This window comes from Schistocerca cancellata, chromosome 4 (assembly GCF_023864275.1).
Source record: "Schistocerca cancellata isolate TAMUIC-IGC-003103 chromosome 4, iqSchCanc2.1, whole genome shotgun sequence".
Lineage (NCBI taxonomy): Eukaryota > Metazoa > Arthropoda > Insecta > Orthoptera > Acrididae > Schistocerca > Schistocerca cancellata.
In genome coordinates, this window is record NC_064629.1 from 389,549,782 (window position 1) to 389,575,306 (window position 25,525).

The following is a 25,525-nucleotide window of genomic DNA, read 5'->3' on the forward strand; positions in this document are numbered from 1 at the left end:
ACATACGGACATCTGAAGTACCCTCCGCCATATCCCGTAAGATGGTTTTCGGAGTACAGACGTAGACGTACTTTTTTGTCGCCGTCATAGTGAGTCTGACACTCGCCGTACATCCAAAAGTGATCCGGCGGTACATTTTCTTATACGTTACGAGGGTTTTGTGAAAAGTATTGCTCCAGAATTTCTTGTGTGAAATTTCTTAAAGTTTGCTACTCAGAACTGCTACGTGTAACATGACAGCGTGTAACGTAACTATATCGGTGCGTAACAATCAGCGTGCTGTAATCGAGTTTAGAGTTGGAAGAGTTCGTTCACACACGGAGCACCTTCTCCTTCACCATGACAATGCCAGACCAAAACGACTGCTGCGACATTTGCAACAACCAGACGCTTTGGGTTGACTCTCATCGATCTTGCTTCATACAGTCCCGACTTGGTCTCATCCGATTTTCATCTGTCGCCCGAAACTTCAAGAACACCTTCGCAGATTTCACTTTGATAGTGAGGAAACGGTGCAGAGGTGAGGTTTTGGTTCCGTCAAAAAGCCAAACATTCAATAGTGACGGTATCAACAAACTGCTTTCTTGTTGGGAGAAATGTATTCGTCGTCAGGATGACTATGCTCAGAAATAAATATATAGGCACGAAGAATAAAGATACAGAATGTTAATAACGCTTGTTTTATTTGTAAAACCTTTGAGAGTTTTCACATAAAAAACGCAGAGGTTATACTTTTCAGAACGCCCTCGTAGATAGTTATCGCCTTAACATAAATTCAATACGTTGTTATATTTGTTTAGCGTGCTGATTGTAACCATCGCAGTTCTGTCTCAAACTCCTTCTTCAGTGTATCCGTCCATTTTTAATGATCTAAGATAAATTCTAAGCATCGCTACATCGAGAAGAATGTTAATTATTTTTTGTACTTGTTGGCATAGCGTCCTTTTCGATAAGAATGTAATAGTTTCTGTCATTTCTTTCGGTCTGTCTCCCACCTCGCTATCCTTCATCGCCCTATCGAAATTAATTCTTTATTTATTTATTCCTGTCTTTTCTTCCATTTACGCCAATTTCTTTGGCCCTGAACTTACTGACTACCTATTTCTTATTAAGTTTGTTGATGAAAGCTTTAATGATTAGAAATGTAATTCTGACCCCCCTAAGACTGTTGATTTTAATTTCATTAACACATTTTAAACACAGAATTGTGTTACTTTTCGTTATTAAACTTATGACTTCTCAGTCATCAATTTTCATATGCAGTACAATTCCACAAAGAGAACGTGATGTAGAATTCGTAATACCAAGTAACAATTTGTCTGAAAGTTCTAAGGCGGCCGAATCAATTACTTCATAAAAATATTGTCTTATTTATTTCAAAAACACTACAAAATAGAAACCCTGAAGTAAAAATGAACGACGGTTCATAGGGTGTAATGTGTACGTTAGTTGAAACGGCCCAGTAGGTTAGTTTTACCCACATTTGTCTCAGGATAGCGCACGCAAAGAAATGGACATCAGTGCTTTTAGCCATGCTCGAAAGTTTACTGTCAGTTTTGGGAGTTGGGCTTTTTTTTCTTTTTACAGTTAAACGGCAGCGCCAGCCCGCGCGCGGCGCGGCGCACACGTGCGGCCAGGCGTTATCGTGGCTGCGTCCGGTGAAAATCCGAGGGAGCGTGCACCGTGGCCTGTTAATAGTCCCAGGCCTGTCAGCCCGTGCTGCCGCCTGGCGGTGGCGCGCCGCCACGCCTCCCCCCTCCACGGTGGCCGGCCCCCACCCCGCCGCCACAGCCAGCCGGCAAGCGCAGTTGCGCTAAGCGTTAGTCGCGTCTTCGGTATATACTAGTGCGCGCGGCCACGATCGCGCCAGTTGCGCCGCAGAGCCAGACGCGGTGTGGCAGCAGCGAGGTAGGGGGGATAGACAGTTGCCTGTTCTTACGCGTGTGGGCGTGCTGGCTCCTGGCGCCAACGGGTGCAATTTCAAGTAACTGACTGAAAGAACTTTCTCTACTTATTCGACACAGTTATGTAGTGGGACTCGAGTATTTTTTCACCAATTTTGATCTGCAACGTGTGCACCCGGAAGACAGTTTTGACGCCACAGCGGACAGCAGTAGAGCGCCGTGCACGGCCAGTGAGTGCGGTGCCGTCGCACTCGTGAGCTGTCGTCCTCTGCGTGAGCCGGCGGCGATCGGCCGCCAAACGCAGACCTGGATTCCTCGGCGGGCAGGCGACATGTGCGCGCGTCAGTGTACGCCGTGTCCACGTTCCTGGCGCTGTGGCTGGCAAGCGGCGCGTCAGCGGCCAAGGAGCCCGACATCTGCAACTACGGGGCCGACAACGGCACGTGGTGCCGCATCAGGACGCTGGACGCCTCCGGACCGGCGCTGGCCGCGCTGCAGTTGGACCCGTACACTGCCAAGTTGCGCCTCACGTGTAGTCCCGACCTGCTATTCGACAGCGCCTTCACCACCAAGGCGTTCAGCCGTTACCCTCAACTAGAAGACCTCACCCTCGTAAGCTGCAAACTGCGCTCGCTGCCGCCCGACGCCCTCGGAGGCCTTCCGGAGCTGAAACGTCTCAGTATCAACAGCCACAACGGCGACTGGGGCCCAAGTCACTACCTGGAGCTCGCCCCAGGCAGCCTCCGCGGTCTCAGTGAGCTGCAGCACCTCGACTTAGCCTTCAACAACATCCAAGCTCTTCCGGAAGGTTCCTTCTGCAGCCTGACGAACCTGCAGAGCATCAATTTGACCTGCAACCGATTCACGTCCGTCGAACTGGCCGGCTACCCGCCGCATCCGGCGCCTCCAGACTGCCTCGGAGGGTTTGACGTGCGCATCCTCGACCTCTCACGCAACGAAATAGCTGTGCTGGGCGGGGACTCGACGGTCACCAGGCTGAAGCGACTGCAAAAGCTGTATCTCGAGTACAACGCGATCGGCGCCGTCTCGGGAAGCGCCCTCACTGGTCTCACGGAGCTGCGCATGTTCAACATATCGTACAACAAGCTGCACTCGCTGCCCGGCGAGCTCTTCGCCACCAACAAAGAGCTGCGCGAGATCTACCTCCACGGCAACGAACTGCGCGACATGGGCCCCGGCGTCTTCCACAACCTCGAACAGCTGCTCGTCCTCGACTTGTCCCAAAATAAACTCACTGAGCAACATATCAACGAGCACACCTTCGACGGGCTTATTCGGCTCGTCGTCCTCAACTTGTCCAACAACGAAATCAGTCGAATCGGAGGCCGCATGTTTAAGGACGTGTCGTTCTTGCAGATACTAGACTTACGGAACAATACTCTTATGTACATCGAGGACAATACCTTCCTGCCGCTTTACAACTTGCACACCTTGAATCTGAGTCACAATAAGTTGACCAGCCTCAGCGCAGCGACGTTCAGTGGTTTGTTTATTCTGAATTCATTGTCTATGAGCTACAACGAAATCGCTAGCATCCACCATCAAGCATTCAGTAACTGTTCAGGTCTCAAAGAACTTGATATGAGCAATAACTTGATGGACTCTGTACCTGAGGCACTGCAAGCTCTTTCGTTCCTCAAGACGCTCGACTTAGGAGAAAATCAAATTTCTTACTTTCAAAACGGCTCCTTCCGTAACCTGAACCAGCTGACCGGCTTGCGGCTGTTGGGTAACAACGTCGGAAACTTGACGAAGGGGATGTTTTGGGATCTCACCAGCCTGCAGGTGCTCAATCTGTCCAAGAACAAGATCCAGCAGATCGAAAGAGGTACGTTCGAACATAATTATCATATCGAAGCTATAAGGGTCGATTCGAACTATTTGACTGATATTAACGGTGTTTTCACGTCGATTGCGACCCTTGTGTGGTTAAATTTGTCAGAAAATCATCTAGTTTGGTTCGATTACGCTTTTATTCCGTCAAATTTAAAATGGCTGGACATTCATGGAAATTTTATTGAAGCACTGGGAAATTATTACGAAATCCAGGATAAAATGCATATTAAAACAATGGATTGTAGCCACAACAATATAACGGAACTCAATCCTCTGTCTATTCCGAACAGTATAGAGCTTCTATTTATCAACAACAATGAAATAACTGTCATTCAACCGTCAACGTTTGCAGATAAGGTCAATTTAGTGAGAGTTGATATGTACGCTAATAAGATTCTTTCGATGGAACTAGACGCTTTACGCTTGCCTGTCATGCCAGAAAACAGATCTCTTCCAGAATTTTACATGGCTGGCAATCCCTTTCAGTGTGACTGTCAGATGGATTGGTTACCGAAGATAAACAATATGACAAACCCTAGGCAGTACCCGAGGGTGATGGATCTGTCGAGTATTGTGTGTACAATGACGTACGGCCGACACGGCTACGTTGTTAATGCTATAGAAGCCCAGCCATCAAACTTTCTATGCTCTTACGAAACGCACTGTTTTGCCCTGTGCCACTGTTGCGATTTTGACGCGTGTGACTGCGAAATGACGTGTCCGGAGAACTGTACTTGCTACCACGATCAGACATGGGCTCACAACATTGTTGACTGTACTGGACTGAAGAAAACAATTATGCCACCGCGCATCCCCATGGATGCGACCGAAGTGTACTTGGATGGCAACAATTTCGACGAACTGCAGGATCACGTCTTTATCGGCCGGAAAAATCTCCGCGTCCTATTTGTAAATGCTAGCAACGTCAGAACGATACAGAATCGCACTTTTAATGGCCTGCGCTCTCTCGAAATTCTTCATCTAGAAGACAATATGATACGAGAACTGAAAGGCTACGAATTTGAGCGTTTATCGCAGTTAACAGAGCTCTACTTGCAGAATAACAGGATATCTTTCGTGGCCAACATTACACTTTTGCCGCTCATGTCGCTGGAGGTACTGAGACTAGACAACAATCGCCTGATGACATTTCCCGTATGGCAGCTGAACTTGAATGGCAGGCTGTCTGAGATCTGGCTGGGCTACAACCCGTGGACGTGCAGATGTAAGTTCCTACAAGCGTTGCAGGCTTGGGTCTCCGACAACGCACGCAAGGTGATGGACGGCGAGAACATATGGTGCTATATCAATGACACGAAACCGCCACAGCGACGGGAGATCGATTTCAATAGCACCACCTGCAGCGATTACTACGCCAGCGTTTCTGTTATCCAGAGTATCATGATATCCGATTATCTCCCCATGGTAATCACCACACTTTCCGTGTTTATCGTAATACTGACGCTGACTGTCGTCATGTTTGTCTTCAGAGAGCCAGTGAGAATATGGGTATATTCACGATACGGTATACGTCTTTTCGAATTCAAAAGCGGCTCGAAGCAGTTTGCAGAAGAGAGGGAGAAGTTGTATGACGGTTACGTGTGCTACAGCCCCAAGGATGAGGATTTCGTGCTGCATTCTATCGTGGCAGAACTAGAGCACGGGGATCCGTCGTTCCAGCTGTGCCTGCACTATCGCGACCTGCCGCACCAGGCCTACTTCCAGCACTCGACGTCGCCGGTGGTCCTGGAAGCAGCCGAGGCGAGCCGGCGCGTCATCCTGGTGCTGTCTCGCAATTTCATGCAGACCGAGTGGTCGCGCTTCGAGTTCCGGTCGGCGCTGCACGAGGCGCTCAAGGGTCGCGTGTTCAAGTTGGTCGTCGTCGAGGAGAGCAGCAACCTGCCGGAAGCCGAGGAGGACCCGGACCTGCGGCCGTATCTCAAGACGGGCGCCCGCGTGCGCTGGGGAGAGAAGCGTTTCTGGGCCCGCCTGCGCTACGCCATGCCCAACCGCGACAGCTACGCGCGCCACCAGCACCACCACGCCAAGAACAGCAGCATGTACCGGCGCAACATCAACAACTACACGCTCGAGTCGACGATGAGCAACGGCAACCAACACGGGAATGCGAACGACAAGAACCGGCGCCTGCAGCAGCAGGGCCTGGGGCAGCTGGTGCCGCTGCAGCAGCTGCGGGCCAGCAGCGCGAGTGCCAGCAGCAACAGCGGCGACGCACCGCCCAGCTACACGTCGCGCCGGGCGGCCGACGACTCTCCCGCCGCCTCCGCGGCCACGGCCGGCGCCGCCAGCCGCCCCAATTCGGAGCACATCTACTCGTCCATAGACTCGGACTACTCGACGCTGGAGCGCGACGGCTCGGTGGTGCTGCGCGGCCTCTCCAGGCCGCCGTGGCGCACCGCCGCCACCGCCGTCACCGAATCGGGCGGCGTCCAGGCCTACCTAGTCTGAGCCACCGCTCTCCCACCTGTAAGTACACCTTTCGCTTATCTTCTTCCACTTCCCGCTTCTGTGTGAGAATGTGTACATTTTCCCTGCTAACTTTTCCGTAGACGCAAATCTTCATTGCTCTTGTGTGCCGCCAATTTACATTTTCGTATCACTTCTTTTAGGCGTGGTGTTTTCTACTTCTTTTCTTCGATATAAACTGACTTTTGTCTCTCTGTGGCCGTACTTTGTCTGTAACTACTGTGTGACACAATATTCACTCATTATATCTTATTTACTTCTGCAATGCCTGTCGTGTTTCAGAACAAACACTACACTGAAATTTAATTCCTCGAGAATGCTTTAAATTCGAAGCGCGCCGCCTACCAAACATCTAGTGACTGAACATCGTGCATTGTTATTTAATACTTCAAATTTCTTCCTTAGCGTGTCATTACTTCTGGAAAAGATGTGCCTTACCTCATTTCCTTTACGTTAACAGCTGCTTTTCTTCAAAAAATCGTTGCATGGTTGTAGAGCTCCCAGTTTTGTTTCTACGTTTCTCTTTATAGTCCATTTTCCTTCACAATTCAGAATTGGACATCAAAAAGTCGCATATAGCGCTCGATCGACGGACATGTGTACTTATTCTATCGTTCACGTTGTGTTCTCAAATGTAACGCCCTATGTGTAGTAACAATATTAAAATTTTGTGCAGCATGTGTATCAAATATAGCGTCCGTCGTAGTAATTCGTGCTTCAGATTATTAGTTGCTTCATATTATTGCAGCTCGTACTGTGCGCTGCGAACTCGCTTTATTTACATTTGCTTGCAGCGTCTTCGCACTAGATACAGTCCCTAATTTAGTGAGACGGATATGCAAGACACAAACATAATATATCCCTAAATCTAAATTAATGTTTTTCTAGTACTTTATTAAATATTAAACGTCACTTTACCTGGCAAAATGTTCAACTTGAAGTGACAGAGCTACCGTTGCTAACAGGCAACATGTGAACCGTAGTGAAAATGAGAAAATTTCTAATGAAATACAAACTATTTTTAATAGTTTTGATGCACACTTTCAATAATTGAGGGAACTGGTCTTAAAAATATTGGTGTTGCGCTAGCTGTGTGATGTAATTGGATAACTTGGTTATATAATAACTGCAATTATATCTCCCAAGATAAATTTCAGCTAAGCACTTTGACAGTAAAATAATTAACAAAAATTTTCTGCACATCGTTCATGCCTCATCGTTATATTCCAGGATCATAAGTCATCTTCTAGCGTTAGTTTCACTGGAATTAACGGGGTATGTAGAAGTTGTATTTAAGATATGCCGTTATGAAAAAGAATTTTGGTCGAAATTCACCATATTAATTCGCGACGCCCGCTAAAGCTTTTAATATTGACCTGAATAACGATAGGGAATCATATTTCTGTTTTTTTTTTTAATAAGCAGATTATACTGTGTTTCACCAAAAATTTAACCAGAAAATGTAAAGGTATTATCAGAGCACTAACTCTTGTTGGTTAAAGTGAGTGTAAGGGGATTCACTATAAAGGAAATACAATAGAAAATCTAAATATTATTATCTATGCTCAGGGATTACTATTTCACTTCTCCCACTATTTTAAATTGCACATGTAAACAAGCAAATGGCAGTGCTCGTCCGATTTACACAACTCTTTGTGTGGCTTCCGTTAATTCGTGAATTTAACTTTGTTTATAGCGCATGCCGTATCAAGAAATTTAGTGAGCGCAAAGCGCGGCCCGTTACAATGAAATCCATTTTCATTAAATTTCTTCTGCTGCAACGATACTTTCTTCTCTTACTAAACTCATGCCATATTTTTAAATTAGATAAAAGATGGCAGTGTATGTCAACGCCGCTCGACACTCAATGTAGTAAAAGATTCTAACAAGTGGGTCATCTGATCAGAAGCAGGTACTTCTTTGTTGTCGTTTTCACTGCATGAATGATTCATTAGTGAGCCGAGCTCGTTGCTTACGGGACGCTAATAAAAATTCAACACTCTATGCACTAGCGCTGCGGTACCGCCGCACGATTGCGCCGTCGTTGAAGTGATTATTTATTTCTCCCTTCGACAGTGTACATTCAGCAATTGAATATATGAGATAAATTCTGTGTGTTTCACAATGTTTTTCACGCTCTGAAATTTATGTCCTTTAATAAATGAGAGTGCAACATTTACTATATAGTAAAATTGATGAGTTTATGAAAACAGAAAAAAACTTGCAAAATTAAGAGGAACGTTTGTGAGAATTGGAATGCAAAATGTGGCCGTCGTACACATCAACGAGGATTTCCTTTTTGGTTTCAGACGTTCACAAAAGAAAGTACGTTTATAAAATAGCACACTTCGTTTCTGAAATGTCTTATGAATAATTTTTCTCTGGAATAATTATCACAAGTTTATAACTGAGTTTTCCTCTCTGTTTTCTATCGAAATTCGTTTACAAGTGGTGTCCTACGTAACACAATGAAATCCGTTAATTTCTCAGTTCTAGAACTTTTTCTGTTGAAAATTAAGTCCCGTCTTTCCACGTTCTTTGGGTTATTTGTAAGACATCTGTGGAAATTCGCGTACGTTCCATAACCCGCTGTGAGGTTTACTCCAGTTATATACAACACTTCGCGATTGTTTTGTATTAATATTTTTCACATGAAACACTATGCGTCTGTGTCGGTTAAATGTATTGTGATATGTGGTCGTTCATCTTAGGGAAGAGCTCCGAAACGAAAGAATTATTTAGTCGGCAGCTCTGTAAGGAATTCGTAATTGGTATTTAATTCATACACTATGTTTCACAAAGAACATTTTAATACGTTAAAGATTTATTAAATGCACTGCAGGCCTTCAGGTGCACTCGAATAAATATTTTGGACGAGCGCCCGGAATGTCTGCAATTCATCTAGGTGAAGCGGGATAGATAATTCTATTTCTGGGTGGATTGGAATTAGGAGTTAGAGAAGAAAAATGCAATAATTTAAGGTAGACCTAATGCCTCACAGGTTTCCAGGTACGACGTATTGTTGAGAAATAATAGAAACGCATTCGAGATATTGTCTTTCCTAAATTTAGGCTGAGAAATATTTTAGGTAGTGTGAAAATAAAAAATTCACTATAGTCTCATTTTTTTTTCACTCGCGCAAATCGGCACTAGTCGATGGAATACTGTTCAGTGCTTAGATGATGCGAATGGGAACATCGATTTTTACGCTCAGTCTAAAATGCCGTGCTGTGCGGCCGAGGTCTCGATTTTCTCAGTGCGCTCCTTGTTTCGCCGGCGCGCGACGCGTCCTAAGTAATGAGCAAACGGACGCGTTATGCGGGGAAAGTGCTCCGTAAGTAAGGCTTGGCCCGGTCACGCGAGCGCCGTAGCGCCGTCGTGCACGCCACTTATATCACTTTTAATACAAAGGCCGCGAGCTTTTCTGCCAGCTATTTCTGGAATTAAGATAACAAATAATTTAACTTGTTTTGTGGTGTTCCGTCTTTCGTGGAGACATTTACGCCGTGTCAATAGATACGCACCTTGTAGGCGTCATTAGGTTATGTCCTCTTGCTCCCTTTCCCGATTTCCTTCATATTTTGGTTCCCACAAGTGTACCAATGCTATTTTTTTCCTTATTAACATTGTCTTCTGTTTGCACTGGGTAACTCTGACGTTAACATTTCGTCGTGGTTATTCTCTCGCTTCACGTAAATTTTCGTCCGGAGGTATGAAATATGTCTGTGACGCTAATAAGAACGAGGACCAAATATTGGAAGCTGAAGAAGTCGCTTCTAAATTCCGGCCGTAATTCCTTTTTATTTGCTGCAGGCAAGCGTACAGCTAGCCCAAATGTGTTCCTAATGTAAAGGCTTACGTTAAATCAACGGCGAGACACTAGGGTGTTGTATTTTGATACCCAGGGCAGCCGTTATAGCCACGCCGTGGTTAACATTCTGGTTCGTTTGTTTACTGCTGAGCCTTAAGGCACATTCGTATGCTCGCAGTAAGAAGTATGATAGCAACCCTGCTATAACTGTCAAATATCTTTATGTTTTAAGTTAGAGTTGTGTCTCATATATATGATTAACAATAGGACTGTGTGTGTAGGCTGAAGGCAGAGGAACGAGGTGCAGTTCTGACTACCTGTTGAGAAGCTCATTAACCAAACGTTATTCTCGTACAGAATCGAGCTAACCTTTCAATCTGTTAAACATGGTGCCTCCACAATAATTTTCTAATGCGGTAACAGTATATCAGTGTTATTTATTCTTCTTTTGTGAATGGCAGCCAAGCAACTAAAATATGAATTCATTGCCTTGTTTTTCTACAACAATCATTATCGTTAATTTCACCCACAGCACAACTCTCTCGCCGATGTCTTGCCTACAAAAGTGTACTATCTCAAAATAGCTAAAATTTGAAAAGCGTGTGTGCAATTTTTGTACAAAGAGAATTTTTTCCGCAGCAGTTACATTCTCGTCATTATATCCTACGTCGTTACAATTCTTCCTTCTTTCACTTTCTGAAGAAACGCCCTTCAAAATGCTACTGTTTTGCTAATCTAAAGTTACATCGTAAAGGTGGAATAACAAGTGCACTGTTTTTGTGCTACTGAGTTTTGTTTATTTTCAAACTAGTTTTCGGCTTATTGAGCGATTTTCAGGTAACAAGTGACTAGCATATGAAAGGAACACTAGTTCTTAGGTAATCAAACATTATGAGCAGAGAGACAATCCACTTGCATGGAGTTTTGTGCATCAAACTTGTTTCTTATCGTTGAAATTACGCTTTACACAATGGACAATATTAAACGCAATAAATAAATAAACTGCATAATGTTACCGATTAAATGGTTACAATACTAAAGTTTGTTTGTCAGACAATGTCAAGACCTGACAAACTTTAGCATTATAACCATTTAAGTTGTAACTTTGTGTAGTTTAATTATTTATTGTACTTAATACGGTAGTATTCATTGAGTAAAGTCTAATTTCAACCTTAAGAAACAAGTTTGATGTACGACACTCAATGCAAGTGGATTGTAGCTTTGCTTACAGTGTTTGGTTACCTAAGATCTAGTATCCCTTTCATACGTTAGTCAGTTTTTCCTTGAAGATGGTCCAATAAGCCGAAAACTAGTTTGAAACAAATAAAAATCAGGAGAACAAAAACAGTGTACTTGATATTCAACCTTAAATATGGAACTGTTTACCAAGAAGTAAAGGGGGAAACCATGAAAAAGTAACATCTTTTAAAACAATAGCTCTTTTTTCCGCATTTACAAGGCAGCTCTGATAAGAAATCGTTGCGCGTTGCAGTATATATTTTTCAGTCACACGTGATACAACAATTTGAATACGTTATTGGGTAACCGTCAGTTCTTTTTAGTGTACTTATTCAAGATTGCCCACTAACTGTTCAAACGTTTATGAGTAACAATTGAACGAGTAAAATACCTATCTTTGTAAACTGAAAATAATAATTGTGTCTCTCAGAAAGCTGAATTTTATTACCATTTCTTCGTTATATCTCGGGAGAGCGACACAAAATATCACAAATTTTTGCAAAGCCTGCTTTTACTGCTAGGTGAAAATAAACTATGGAAAGCAGTTGCTAGACTATATGTTTCAGTTCAGTGTTGACTTTGTTCTCATTATGTCTTCGGGATTGCATCATGTTCGCTGATGTTGAAAGTCAAACATACAAATTTAGTCTCTCTTTCGACAAAGTTACTAACAATTCATTTAGTGCCACTCAGCTTTTTCACATTCTTAAATTTATTTCTGGAGCAAAAGATACAGTTTTGGTAAAAAATCGAAACAGCGGAAGAACTGTGGAATTACTTAAAAAAAGTGTTAAACTCGCGTTAATGGACTGAATCTGAGTAAAGTGTATGTTCTTGTTATTATGTTTGGAAGCCTGAACACGTACAGATTTACGAAATGATGCTCGCATCTCGTATTTATTGGGTGCTATCAGATAATTAATCTGGTTTAATTTCCGTGTAATGCTCTATTAATAACTTTTAGAAATAAAAACGTAATTCCGCCTCAGCCATCCGGCAAATATGGATAGCTATCGATTGAATGCTCGAGAAGAATTCGTCTCGGGTTGTGACAGTTGAATGGTCTCCGAATAGCTCGAACGTGCGCTTAGTACTTAGCACAGCGCCAGCGCGTCGTTTCCAATTGATGCCGGTAGCCTGCGTTATTGGTCGCTTATCAAAGCAGGCGCTATTACAATTCGAACAGCGCGCCCAGAAAGAAAACAAAACCCAGAGGCAGGTAGCCACGGGAAGAAGGAGAAGGAACTTAGTCATTCCGAAGCGAGGCGTTATCTGCCACACTTTTATAACCTATTTCGAAAGCGGACTGTGGAGAGGTGCGCCACAATAGCGGGCCACAAAAGTGGGCTCATCTCCTGCTGGCTTTCGAAATTATTTATCTGTTTCATTTTGGCTCCCCAGCCAGGCGCCTTGTTTTAAAATGTGATGAGCTGCATCAGTGGCGGCCGAGGGAACCCCCCGGCGAGAATGCGACGGAGATTTATATCCCGCCCGTAGTGTGAACACTAACTGACAATCAGCCGCCCGCGCCCACACTCCAGCCGCCGAACTTGGACGAGTTGTGTGCTGTTTTGTCTCGGGGTGTGGTCCCACAATATTCGTGCTCACGCGCCTTCCCGAACGCGCACACCATAATACGTTTTGTTTCCCGGACTTTTTCGCAAGACAAGAAAACGGAGGAATATTGTCAAAGAAAAGTTTCTGTGTAGGAGATACAACAAGAAGTACAATGTGCCATGCTTGAATTGGAAAAGGAAATGCCGTGTGGCTAGAGCCTTCCGTCGGTTCAAAAATGGCTCTGAGCACTATGGGACTTAACTTCCGAGGTCATCAGTCCCCTAGAACTTAGAAATATTTAAACCTAACTAACCTAAGGACATCACACAAATCCATGTCCGAGGCAGGACTCGAACCTGCGACCGTAGCGGTCGCGCGGCTTTAGGCTGTAGCGCCTAGAACCGCTCGGCCACTCCGGCCGGCTCTCCCGTCGGCTAGACCATTCGTCTGGTGCAGTCTTTCGAGTTGACGCCACTTCGGCGACTTGCGTGTCTATGGGGATGAAATGATGATGATAAGGACAACACAACAGCCAGCCCCTGAGCGGAGAAAATCTCCGACCCAGCCGGGAAACGAACTTGGGCCGTTAGGTTATGACATTCCGCCGCGCTGACTACTCAGCTACCAGGGGCGGACATGCTTGGATTAACTCATTTACATTCCACTATTTATAAATATGACAAAATAAAATTTTTGCGGCTCGTAGAGTTACACATTTACGTTTGCTGTTTTGTGTATGACGCTCCCCGCATACTTTTACATATACAGTCTCATACTGAACTGAAAATTCATCTCTCTAAATTTCCGTGCTATTTGTCTCAGGCAGTAATAATTCTAAAGACTGGGCCCTCTGAAATTTTCTTTCTACTTTACGAACTACCGCTGTATCCGTTGTCAACGAAATGTTTACACTGCATCTAAGGCAACGTATCCAAAAACTGAGCAAATAATAGCGTTCATTCATTGTTCGTAGGGTGTACAAATAAAGTATCAGAGAACTACTTGAGATCTCGATGGCACTTCCAGTCTTTACAGTCAGGCCCTTGGCTGCCTGTTGATTCCTTGCGAGAACGTCAGTCGATACCACAAAACTTTGGTTGTCGCCACTGAATGTATTTAAAAATTATAACTTGATTGTACGAAGTAGTTTTGTTCTACGACTTAACTCATGTGCATTTAAGAATTACATTGGCCTACGTAACTTTTTGAGTTTATTGGCGTTCGGACCGTGCCCATGCAGCCATCTTAGTAGTGTAATGGCAGATTGACGGCAGATGCAAACGTAAGGACAGTACAACACCTAGTCCGCGAGCGAAGAAAATCTTCTACCCAGTGTGGAATCAAATCGGGGCCCCTTCGCTTAAAAATCCGGCGCGCTAACCGAGCACCTACCGAGGCAGACGTGCATAAAAAAAATTGTATGACGGTATTCACATACAATTTCTCAATACAAAGGAAGCAAGTGCGAAAACCTGCATCTCGTGGGTCCAAACAAACATATAATCATCTACATCAATAACATGGAATTTTGATCTTCTATTACTGTTACACGATTTCAAACGATTTGCCACATGCAAAGAGAAAACGAATTTTACCAGCTGGTTATCTTAAAATACAGCCTTCTGATTTCTAACACGTAGGTGTCACAGCAGTTCTGTATCAGCACTCATAAGATTTTGCTTACAATGTAAGCAAAAGTGTTGAAGTGAGAAAAATCACACGAACCGAATAACCAAGACATTACCATCGCTGATCCTGTTTTCTCTGATGTGGAGAGTCGCCTCTGAGTATTAGATCAATCAACGAATACTATTTACATAGCCAATAAATGAAAAAATACATACACTCTGTTATTGTCCAATATTTCTGTTGTCACTCTTCATGATTATATTAGTTATGCCACACACCTACTAATAAATACAGTGCGGTCTATATGACGGCATTCCTAGACTTTTTCGTTACAGTCCTAAGCTGCCACACGATGTGATAAATCTTCTACAAGAGCTACAGTTAAGCAACTGTTTCCAGTTCATAAGGTTTTTGGTAGCGATGCTTTTGCAGCTGGAAAATGCAGTATGTACGTACACCAGATGCCATTCACTTTGTCTTCTCAAGAGCATCACGCACAGTTGTTCCAATTTCCTACGTCTGCTTTTGGAATTTTGCATACATTTTCACTCTCAATTGAAGCACCTTTGATGTGTTCGCCAATATTTTCTGTTATATTTAACTCCACTCCTTTCTTTCTGTCATGTTCTTACTGTTATTCGTTGCGAGTACAGCACGCAATGAAATAACGTAATGACTAATAGACTACGGTACTTGATTAACTGCTTCGAAACTAATAAATCGAGTGAAATTAATCTGTATATCATTTGATGTGCCAGGAAATTGTATTCAGGAAGTTCCATTTATATTGTCATGTAGTAGTGGGCAGCACGTATCTTTGTTTTATATGAGTAGCGTATTGTCTTTTAGTAAGACCCGTACAGGAGATTATACCCGCGCTCTGTAATATCCCGTCCCTGTCCTCTGCGCCGATTCTTAGTGGTAAGCAGCTTTATGACACCTGTGAATAAGAGCATCTCATTAACAACTAGTGATCTCAGAGTGACTGTTGGATGTCTCTCTTGGCTACTTTAATGAATACTCAATAAAATATAAATCCAGGCGACCAGTAATGGGCTACAAGTTCAAGTTCAGTAACTATGTACCTGCACCGCCATGGGCAATATTATGTGGTTATCACCTCGCGCCTTTCTGTTGGCTTTTGGGGTGATGGTTAGCCGCGGAAGGAGTGCTGAGGAAGAGAGAACTTTAATACATTTGGATATGAAATTCATTATCGGCAACAATTTACAGCAGATTCTACCCGTATTTTTAAAGTAACTACCGATTATGGTGTGCAGTATATGGATGTTTATTGTACTGGGATTAGACGATAATGGTGGAAATACCTGCAACATAACTAAGCTGCTAGCTAAAATAACACACTGTAGTACTTAATAAACTTCGTGTATTTTACATCTATAAAAGTTTAGTGTTGTCTGTAACCAGTATAATTCAGTAAACATCTGATTCTATTAAACTTCGAGAAGATAACCCAAAAGACAAGATTATTCTCTTCCGCAACTTTGAAGATATAGGGATCAGAGGACGTTTAATAGTATATATACACACCGCATGTATGTAAATATAACGCAGCTTTATAGGGATCAGAGGACGTTTAATAGTATATATACACACCGCATGTATGTAAATATAACGCAGCTTCAGTTCACCTGTTAGCCTTAGTTAGCGACCTAAGCGACTGTACAATTGAGGGATTGTCACAATCTCTTACTCTGTGTTCTGCAATTCAAAATACTGTTCACCACCTCAGACAAATTCTTCCTCGATTCGCAAACAGGTTTCCCACATCGTCTGTGAACTGTTCGTCCTGATACCCGTTTTCCGCGTGCTGTTGGTACAGTTGGTGCACCTTGTCCCTTATAAACATTTCTGTTTGAATTAACTGCTGATGCAGCTTGATGGGTTTGTCCTCGTTCCTCCTTTGCTTAATATCACATTCATCTACATAAAAACTTTTCCTAATAGAGATTATTAGACTTCCAGGTGGATTATCAGCTATCTAACTTCGGATACTCTTAAGTAGACGAAACCGAATAACTTTATATTTCGTCCTGTGCTGATCGTTCTTTGGAGAGATGTGAAAATGTATTATAAACTTACGCTGAAATACAAGAGATACAAGTCGTTTCGCAGCAATCTGTACAGTTCCATTCTGTTATTCGAAGGTGAATATTACCCTTACTACAGGGAAATCGTTCTGTCGTAACTCGTTACATTGTTATGCTGTGCTACATAATAGCCCTTAGTTAAAACAATAGCCATCCTTTAGTAGAAAAATTTTTGAGACATCAGTACGATTTATTGGCAATTCTACAATGATTACAATACAATAAACTTTCATCGGAAAGTCTTCTATCAGTATTTCGACTAAATGTGACTTATATTAATGGCTGTATCAATGTTTAACAGTCTTAATAGTCCGTTTTCAGACGTTGTCAGTAGGTCAGACTGCCTACAAAGTTGGGCTTAGGTTTCTTCCTGCATAGACCCTTCTTTTAGTGGAATGGATGTTGCGTCACTGATTGGAAAATTTATTCTTCAAATGAAAATCTGAATGCTTGATCTGACCTGGGTGCAGGTACAGTCTCCACATCTTGGAATTCTTCCACAAAATAAACGTTGTCTCTTTTTTTTTTCAGCATCCACTTCTGTCTTGACTGTGTAACACTAACGAATTCACAGTACTACACAATTTGGTCCTTCTACTATGAACTTTCAAATTTTGTTTCACGCCTTTCCTTATACAAGAATAATTCTATCAGTACTACTGTCATCTAAGAGTTGTAGTGAGGCAGTTAATATGAACAGCAGAAGAAATGAGTTAATCTTTAGTCCTGTTGAATGGTTCTTCGCTGTATATTAAGTTGAATAATCCGCTGTCTGCTGAGGGAATGCAAAATACCACGTGTCAGACAGCCGACCAAACACTATTGTTACAGCATATGCTTTGAAACAGCTACTAACCACTTTGGTTTTCAAGCTTATGTTCGACACAGACTATCTTGTACTGAAATAATAACTTCATTAATAGAATCTTGAAGACGTTCTTACAACGAATGCTGCTTGTTTGATGGAATTTTGGAGAACAAATCTTTCTTTTAATGAGGAACTGATTCGAGCAAAATAAATTTTTTCTGCTTTTGAAAGTAAAATCAATGGATCTTCACAGTTTTAGAGCTGTATCGAGTAATCACACATGCAATTTCATACCTTAGTTTCCAATGTATAAGAAGTCAACCACGGGAGTTCTGAAATGTTTGGAAAAGGAACGGAACTAATAAGAGCGCGGAAATTCATGCTAAATTTCAAATTTTTATTCAGTTAAAATAAAAGTACCGTAAAAAGTATTTGAAACATAGAAAATATCATTGCAGTGGAACTGAACAGTAGCAAACTGTCTCATGAAGAATTAAAAAGGGAATCAACCATGGAAGTTCTGAAATGTTTGGAAGAGGAACGACACTAATATGAGTAAGGGCATTCATGCTGAATTTCATATTTTTATTAGGTTAAAACAGAAATAACTTAGAAATATGTTTGAAACACATAGACAATAACATTATAGTAGAAATAAACAGGAGCAAACTGTCTCATGAAAATTTTTAAAAAAAGAAAAAATCTCTTACAGAACGGAACTTGGAGAAGATAGATCAAGGTGTTTAAAATAGGAACGAAATATTTAAGACGCAGTAACATGATAAATAAGAGGCAAATCATGTAAGAATAAACTTCTAGTCGCTGTGGTCAAACACTTTCATAGTCAGTTTTCAGCTGTTTACTTATTTTGTAATTAAATTTTTGCAGAACAGTGAAATATGAACTCGAGAGTAGCGTGAAACTGCAAGTAAGCTGGAAATACATGAAACTGCAAATTTACCTAAAAACATACTTAGCACTATAAAATTGAAAAAAGAAACTGGCACATGGTTTTTGGGAAAACATTTCAACACTGACAAGGGGTAAGACGTCAGAATTTTGGCAGCAGTTTAGTAAAGTACGTGACAGCAGAACGTCAGAATAGTGTAAAGATGAAAATAATTGCTTCTGAAACAGGTCGCATTTTTGATATTGTGTGTCACGCTTAGTCTCCCTTGTATGGACTTGTAAAGGAAAGAGGAAGAGGTGGCAGCATTAAACTCGCCCTAGACTGATAAATTAAAAATGTGAAAGAGAAAGAAGCCCTCATATTCTTGACAACAAGGAAAAGTTATATCACCTTATTCAGGAGATGGGAGCTAAGAGATGCTGAGTAACTCTTGCGTTGCGTTTGTGTGGCCCGTCGCACTCGGTTGTCCGCAGAATGGCGGGAAGGTGGCGGCCGTTGTAATTGGTTGTCGCACGGCGGTTGCGCGCGGCGGCGCTCGGAATTCCGCTAGCGCCGAAATAAATGCGTTACGTCCTCTGGGCTTCTTGGCCGCACTTGTAGGAGTTCTTAAGAGTACACAGTCTCGCTCACGCACTTTACAGCTGCATGTGGCTTCTACACCTGCTCGTGCTTGTATCAAAGCGAAATGTTTCCAGTCTGTTGCAAACCAGTGTCTACATTCGTTGCCCTTAACACAGGAACAAGGCGAGATGGCTGAACCTATTTATGGTAGTAGAGTAATGTCAGGATCTTGTTCGTTGTCATTAACGTTTTCATATTCGTGCTATATTCCGCCACATACTTGGTTGGTTGCCGCTCGTCCATTATTCTGTATGCTTATGTCACCGAGAGGGAAGTTTCAGTGTGGAGAGGCGATCATGAAATTAAATATCCGGAGATTTTTCGTTTTTACCTCCAGTTACTACAAGACAATGCTGGGCTCACGTATTATGACTTGCTGTGGATCTCTAATCTGGTTCTGGTGATGACTACACAAACGCCTTCCTCATTCTTCCCTAGAAAGTGAAATAATAGCCTTACAAAAATGGAAAGAAGCATACACCACACAGTAAATAACTCAATGAGTCTCGCTACTGTCCACCCGGTTGGTGTTATCTCGACGTCCTTCGGAAATGCGTTGTTATTCGATGGGCAGTATTTCCGCCGGCGCAGCGAAGGCGTCTGGGAGCGAATACAGATTAGCATGGGCGGGGGTGGGTGCCGTGCTCACAGCGAGCTGACCGCCGCCCAGCCTTATTGCTTTCGTTCCGGAGACTTGTGCTAATCAGTTGCGCCGCCTTGCGTAACGTGCCGGTAAGTCTTCCCGCGCCGCGTCTGACATAAAAGCGGAAGGTGAGCTCAGGGCCGCGGCAGGGAATCACTTAACGGCGCTAATAATTTAACTCAGCCGCTCGATTTCAAATGTTTCAACACCTCCGCATTGCTTAGGCAACGGGAGTACAGTGCTCATCACCGCGAAGGTCAAGTCGCAGTTCTTCACATAGTTCACTCCTATTAGAGTTAGTTTTACTTTCACTCTTCGCCACGCCTGTGAACCGACTTCCCCAGTCAATTACAGAAGGTATTAAAGTTTAAACTGAAATTAGATCTACGGTCGAACATGCCACTTTTTTCCTTATTTGCTTATAACTGGCTTGTGAAAAGGTCGTAGTGACTCGAAAGAAAAGTATTCTGAAGCAAGCCAGTAATCGGAACTCAGTTTTATTATCATTATGCAATAACATCCTCAAACCTAAAAAAGAAAAAGTATCGTAAGAAAAGCTTGGAATCGTACTTCGATCCTTTTTTACAATGGTGTAATAACGCGCACAATTTTTTAGTCATGAACGTTTTTAGGCACCTTCGTTGCCCTGATTATGGTTTGAATAAAGCGGCTCTTTATAAACATAAAACTGCTACTTTTGAAGCTTTATTTCATCATGTGGTGAATGCATTTACGGAGAAAAATCAAATGATCGTACGGCATTGTTGGGTTATTGGCCGGGAGACACTGTCTATGGTTTTTCGGTTGCCTAGACTCCACTTAGATGACTTACGCGTCGATGATAATGAAAGTAATAATGAGAACATTACAACACCCACTTGATCCAGCTGGGAATCAAACCCAGGCCTTCTGCAGGGCATTGACTGGCGCTAGCCGGTCAGATACGGAGTCGGACTGTTTCTAGGGATAGGGGGAAGGCTTGGAGTTTACGTCGCGTGGACGAGTCTGAACACGAGCCCGAATTGGGATCGATAAGGAAGGAAATCGAACGAGTCCTTCCAAAGCAAGCATTCTGACATTTGCCGTAAATGTTATAGGAAAACCACGGAAAACCTTGTGCCGTAACAACCACTAGCTTTGTGTGTTCAAGGAGTTTGACAGCTTTTACGTTTTATTTTTGTCTACTGCGCCTCCAACCCTGTGCGTTTTGCTGTAGGAAAAGACTTCAAGTGTAATAGAAATATCAACCAAACAGCCAGCTTCACTAGCGGGCAGTGACACTGCACTTACTGTGTTAGATAGTCGCATTATGAGCTGCAACTGTTACTCATCAGCGCAAACAGGCGAGTCAAGTATTCGCGTCCTCGAACGCGAAAGACCGACTCATCCGACACTTGGTGTGACAGACAAAGAACACAGCGTTTTTAAATTCTTACATCACTCTCTTCTACACGAATTCAGACTTATATATAGTTACGTCCCATTTAGCGCACAGTACACACACTTCACGAACTTTTAAAATACTGTAAGCACTTATGATAGCATTACAAAGTTTTCAGTTACACGATACATCCCTATTCCCCAAGAGGACATAAGAAAACTTACGTTACGACTACAGTCCTCCAGCGACACATTCACTGATAACCTAAGACAGAGGTAATAAGAAAAGGACGTTACGGACTACGAGACAGAAGATAGAGGACACGATAGAGAACGGAATAAATAATGAGGCGAAGAAGTTACTAAGTCTTTCCCCTGCGGTACACTTCTCAAGCACTGAGATCTTCAGACGCAAGGCACACTGTCTTAACTACAAAATAGAGCCCTTCTGTATGACCGCTCTAACACCTCAGAAGTGTGGTAAAACTGTCCTGGCCGATCAGCGGAAGATTATATGGTTATTAACACAGCGGGGGCACATTTCTGCATCGATCATTGTAAATTTCGTCGCATTTTTATCAAGAAATATTTGCAGTAGTTCAAGCTATATGGACTGTTTCCTTTGATGTTGCCGGCCGCGGTGGTCCCGCGGTTCTAGGCGCTCAGTCCGGAGCCGCGCAACTGCTACGGTCGCAGGTTCGAATCCTGCCTCGGGCATGGATGTGTGTGATGTCCTTAGGTTAGTTAGGTTTAAGTAGTTCTAAGTTCTAGGGGACTGATGACCACAGATGTTAAGTCCCATAGTGTTCAGAGCCATTTGAACCATTTTGAACCTTTGATGTTAGTTCCATGGTTATATAGTTTGTAATGTGCATCTCTATGAAGAGTCAGTTACTGTCAGAACATTCAGAGACGCTGCAGTTGTTCAGTTCCAATAGAATGAATAATATGTGGAGACCATTGAGCGAGTAGTTTAGAGGTATAATGATAGAATTATATTAGGACTTGGAGTTAGTGATTTCACATCACTCTTGTCGTAAGCTGATTCTCGGTATGAATATGAAGAGTCACTCACAATAATAATCCCTCCCTCCGCTTAACACTATTATTTTATCTGCGTTTCATTAATTACACTTCTGAAGTCGGCCCCATTTTCGGTTTCTAGGCCCATCTATTTCACTGTGACTGCATACACTCATTCGTGACACGTCTGGTACGTTTATGATGTCACTTTCTTCTTTCGAGGTGGGTGAGAGTGGAAAATTCAAGTTACAATACAGGCTTTGTCAATGACCGTATTTTCTTTTCTCACCGAGAAATGCTCCCCGTCGTTTATATCAGTTTCAAAGAATATCCGCCCATTCAAAACGCTTGGTCATTTTCACTACAGGTGTTGCTGTATACGAAAACGAACGGTATCTATTGTAATTAGAAAACCTGTAGTTTCAGTTAGATGAAATCATTCTTCAGGTTTAGAGGAGAAATCCATACTTATCAACCATAAACTGTGAAAATTGTGCTATACACTCTTCTACCTATCCCCGTCCTCGTTTGGGGAGTCAGATGAACTGGCACCACACAAGGAAAGGTTCAGTGTTTCCCTTGTACTGCAATATCACCGAACGTACTCAGTACAGACCGAGCGAGATTGCGCAGTGGTAAGGCAATGGCCAAGCGTTGTGGAGAACTACGGTTTGTGTACTTGTCTGGTCATCAAGATTTAGGTTTTCCGTGGTTTCCCTAAATCGCTTAAGGCGAATTTCGGTATGGTTCCATTGAAAATAACCTTTGTGTGTTGTCTCAAACAACCTCGTGGACAGACGATAAACACTAATGTTCATTCCTGCTGAATGTAGGTGTGGTAGGAATCTTTCGAACTGATTTTCGCCGAACTTCAGAGCGAACAGGCTACATACGTACCTAGTCACCCTTGAATCTATGCAAGTCTTCTGTAAATAAAACCTTCCACAACTAAATTGTCTTCTGAGGATAAAACCATTATAAAATTCTGCAATTAAGTCGATAACTCAGTATTTTGAAATGTTCGTCTTTGGTGTTGGCTGATACAAACTGAAAACGCTTCTTTCATGGCCCATGCGTGATCGGATATCAGAAGGAGGCCAGACGTTCTTCATCTCGTCGAGGACAAAATCATTACGAAAGTAGTTGTAAATTGATGGGTGATTAATAAATTACCTTGACGCGTTGTAAGGAACATTACGACTGTCACTATCAAAGAACACCACATAACACTTAAAAAAAAGAGAGAGGTTGGGAGTGTGAACCATGAATCTCCCGAATACGAATTCATTGTTTTAACCACAGTGTCTTCTCTCACCGACTGGTTTCAGTCCACGGCAGTAGATAAGCGATTTTCTTATTAATGGTCGAGGTTTCTTTTTTTCAACTTTTGGTGCCTGACTGCTTACATTCGCGTGTTGCTTCCTCAGTCCATTTCATGAGGTAGGTTTATAGTCTGTGCTCTCCTTACTAAAACTATCTGCGTTATGCTCAAACAGTATTTCTTTTTCCTATTCACTTATAACTGATTACTCGTTTCAACATTCTATTTTCCTCCATTATTTTGGTATGGTGTGCTCATTTTATGTGCCGTTGCTGTATTTTTCGTTCATGCCATTTACACTGTTCGATCAAATGTAAATGGACGTTAATATGGGATGTGTCCACACTTGGCCTTCATGACGACTTGAACTCTGCTGTAGCTCTTTCACTGAGGTGGCTAAATGCCTGTGGAGGAATGACAGCCGGTTCTTCGTCAAGAGCCGAAGACGACAAGTGATATTGGATGCTGGGTTCTGGAACAAAGGCGACGTTCTAACTCATCCCGAAGGTGTTCCGTTGGATGCAGGTCGGTCTCTGGGCTAGCCAGTCTTTTTGAGGAATCTTACTGTTCACCAACTATTGCCATACAGGTGCTACTTCATGGCAAGTTGCATTGTCATGCTGATACAGTCATCGTCTCCGAACTGTTCCTCTACTGTACGCAGTACACTATGCTGTAAAATTTGTCCATATCCTTCTGCGGTTAGTATTACCTTAATCGCAATAAGGGGACCACACCATAACCAAGAAAGACATCTCCATAGCATAACACCACTTTCTCCGGATTTCACTCACTTTTGGCCTACAGCAGACGGCAGGTAAAGTTCTCCAAATATTCGCGACACCCAAAGACTTCCATCCGATTGCTACAGGTTATGGCATAATTCATCACTCATTTCCAGTCATCCACTGTCCAGTTACGTCGCTCTTTACACCACCTCAAGCGTCGCTAAACAGTGACTTCAGAAATGTTTGGCTGATGGGGAGCTAGCTGTTCGACCATTGTACTCCACTATTTCTAGCTCCCTATGCACAGTAACTGTGCTAGTTGGACTGCTCGTAACGCTTTGGAACTCATGAGTGGGTCCTTCTGGTTATTCGATGCGACTTTTTACAACCACCCTCCTCAATGCACAACAGAGTCTTTCCGTTAGTACTTGATGTTCGTGTGGTCTTGGTTTGGCTATAGGTATTCCTTAGCGTTTCCACTCCACGAACACATCACCAGCAGTCGCATTTTGTACAGCTTTAGAGGGAGTGAGATGTCAAAAAAAAAAAAAGGTTCAAATGGCTCTGAGCACTATGGGACTAACTTCTGAGGTCATCAGTCCCCTACAACTTAGAACTACTTAAACCTAACTAACCTAAGGACATCACACACATCCATGACCGAGGCAGGATTCGAACCTGCGACCGTAGCGGTCTCGCGGTTCCAGACTGTAGCGCCTAGAACCGCTCGGCCACTCCGGCCGGCGATTGAGATGTCCCCGATGGACTTGTTACTAGGATGACATGCCGTGACTAGTCCACTGTTGACGTCACTAAGCTCCCCTGGTCGACACAGCCCGCTGTTACTGCTCCTTTACTGACAACTGAACACTCCCCGCGCCTTTTATGCATCTCGTGACATCTCGTGATCAGTTCCGCATTACGTGTGGGTGTCTGGATGCTTTTGATCATACACGAGTAGTGCATGTTATCTGTGAAGGAAGTAAAGTGGTTACGTTCTAGGAACCATCCTAGCGATCACATTCTACGAAGCTCACTGTAAATTAGGACGGAAGTATACGAAACTATTGCTTTAAGTATTGTGTACCTTCTTTTCGTGTGGATTCACTTCAGTCCTGGCCATTAGATTAATTTCGTCCTGAATAACAGAAGCGAATTCCGCAGTTGTTTTATTCAAATGAAATTCAGTGGCTCTATTTGTATTTGCGGAACTGAATTGAGAAGCGGCTATCGCTGTTGCGTTCAGAGGAAATGAGTCGCCCTAATCTGAAGTTTCTGGCTATGTCCACTAAGGGAATGTGACGTTCAGCGTAGTTGAAATCCGCCCCAGTGTCGTGGCGTAAGGTTACCTCCGCCGCCCCGTGGGTAGCGCACGGGCGGCTGGTCGCAGGCGCCGTAGCGGTGCGGAAGAATGTCTGCCTGCTTCATAACGGCGGCCGGCGCGAGAGAAGTTCGCGGTCGAGTCGAATCGATAGCTCCCCCACGTGACGTCACGG

General features: G+C 43.2%; 1 protein-coding gene across 1 annotated transcript in view; it reads left to right on the forward strand.

Moving 5' to 3' along the window:
* Positions 1–2,180: 2,180 nt before the first annotated feature.
* The window catches only part of LOC126183520 (toll-like receptor 7), a gene marked incomplete at its 5' end in the record, with an annotated part of 58,014 nt that continues 34,669 nt past the window's right edge, over positions 2,181–25,525 (forward strand). Inside the window, one exon of the mRNA XM_049925576.1 lies at positions 2,181–6,248. Within this exon, the coding sequence (XP_049781533.1) occupies positions 2,181–6,230 (4,050 nt within the window). The remainder of the gene's footprint in view (positions 6,249–25,525) is intronic.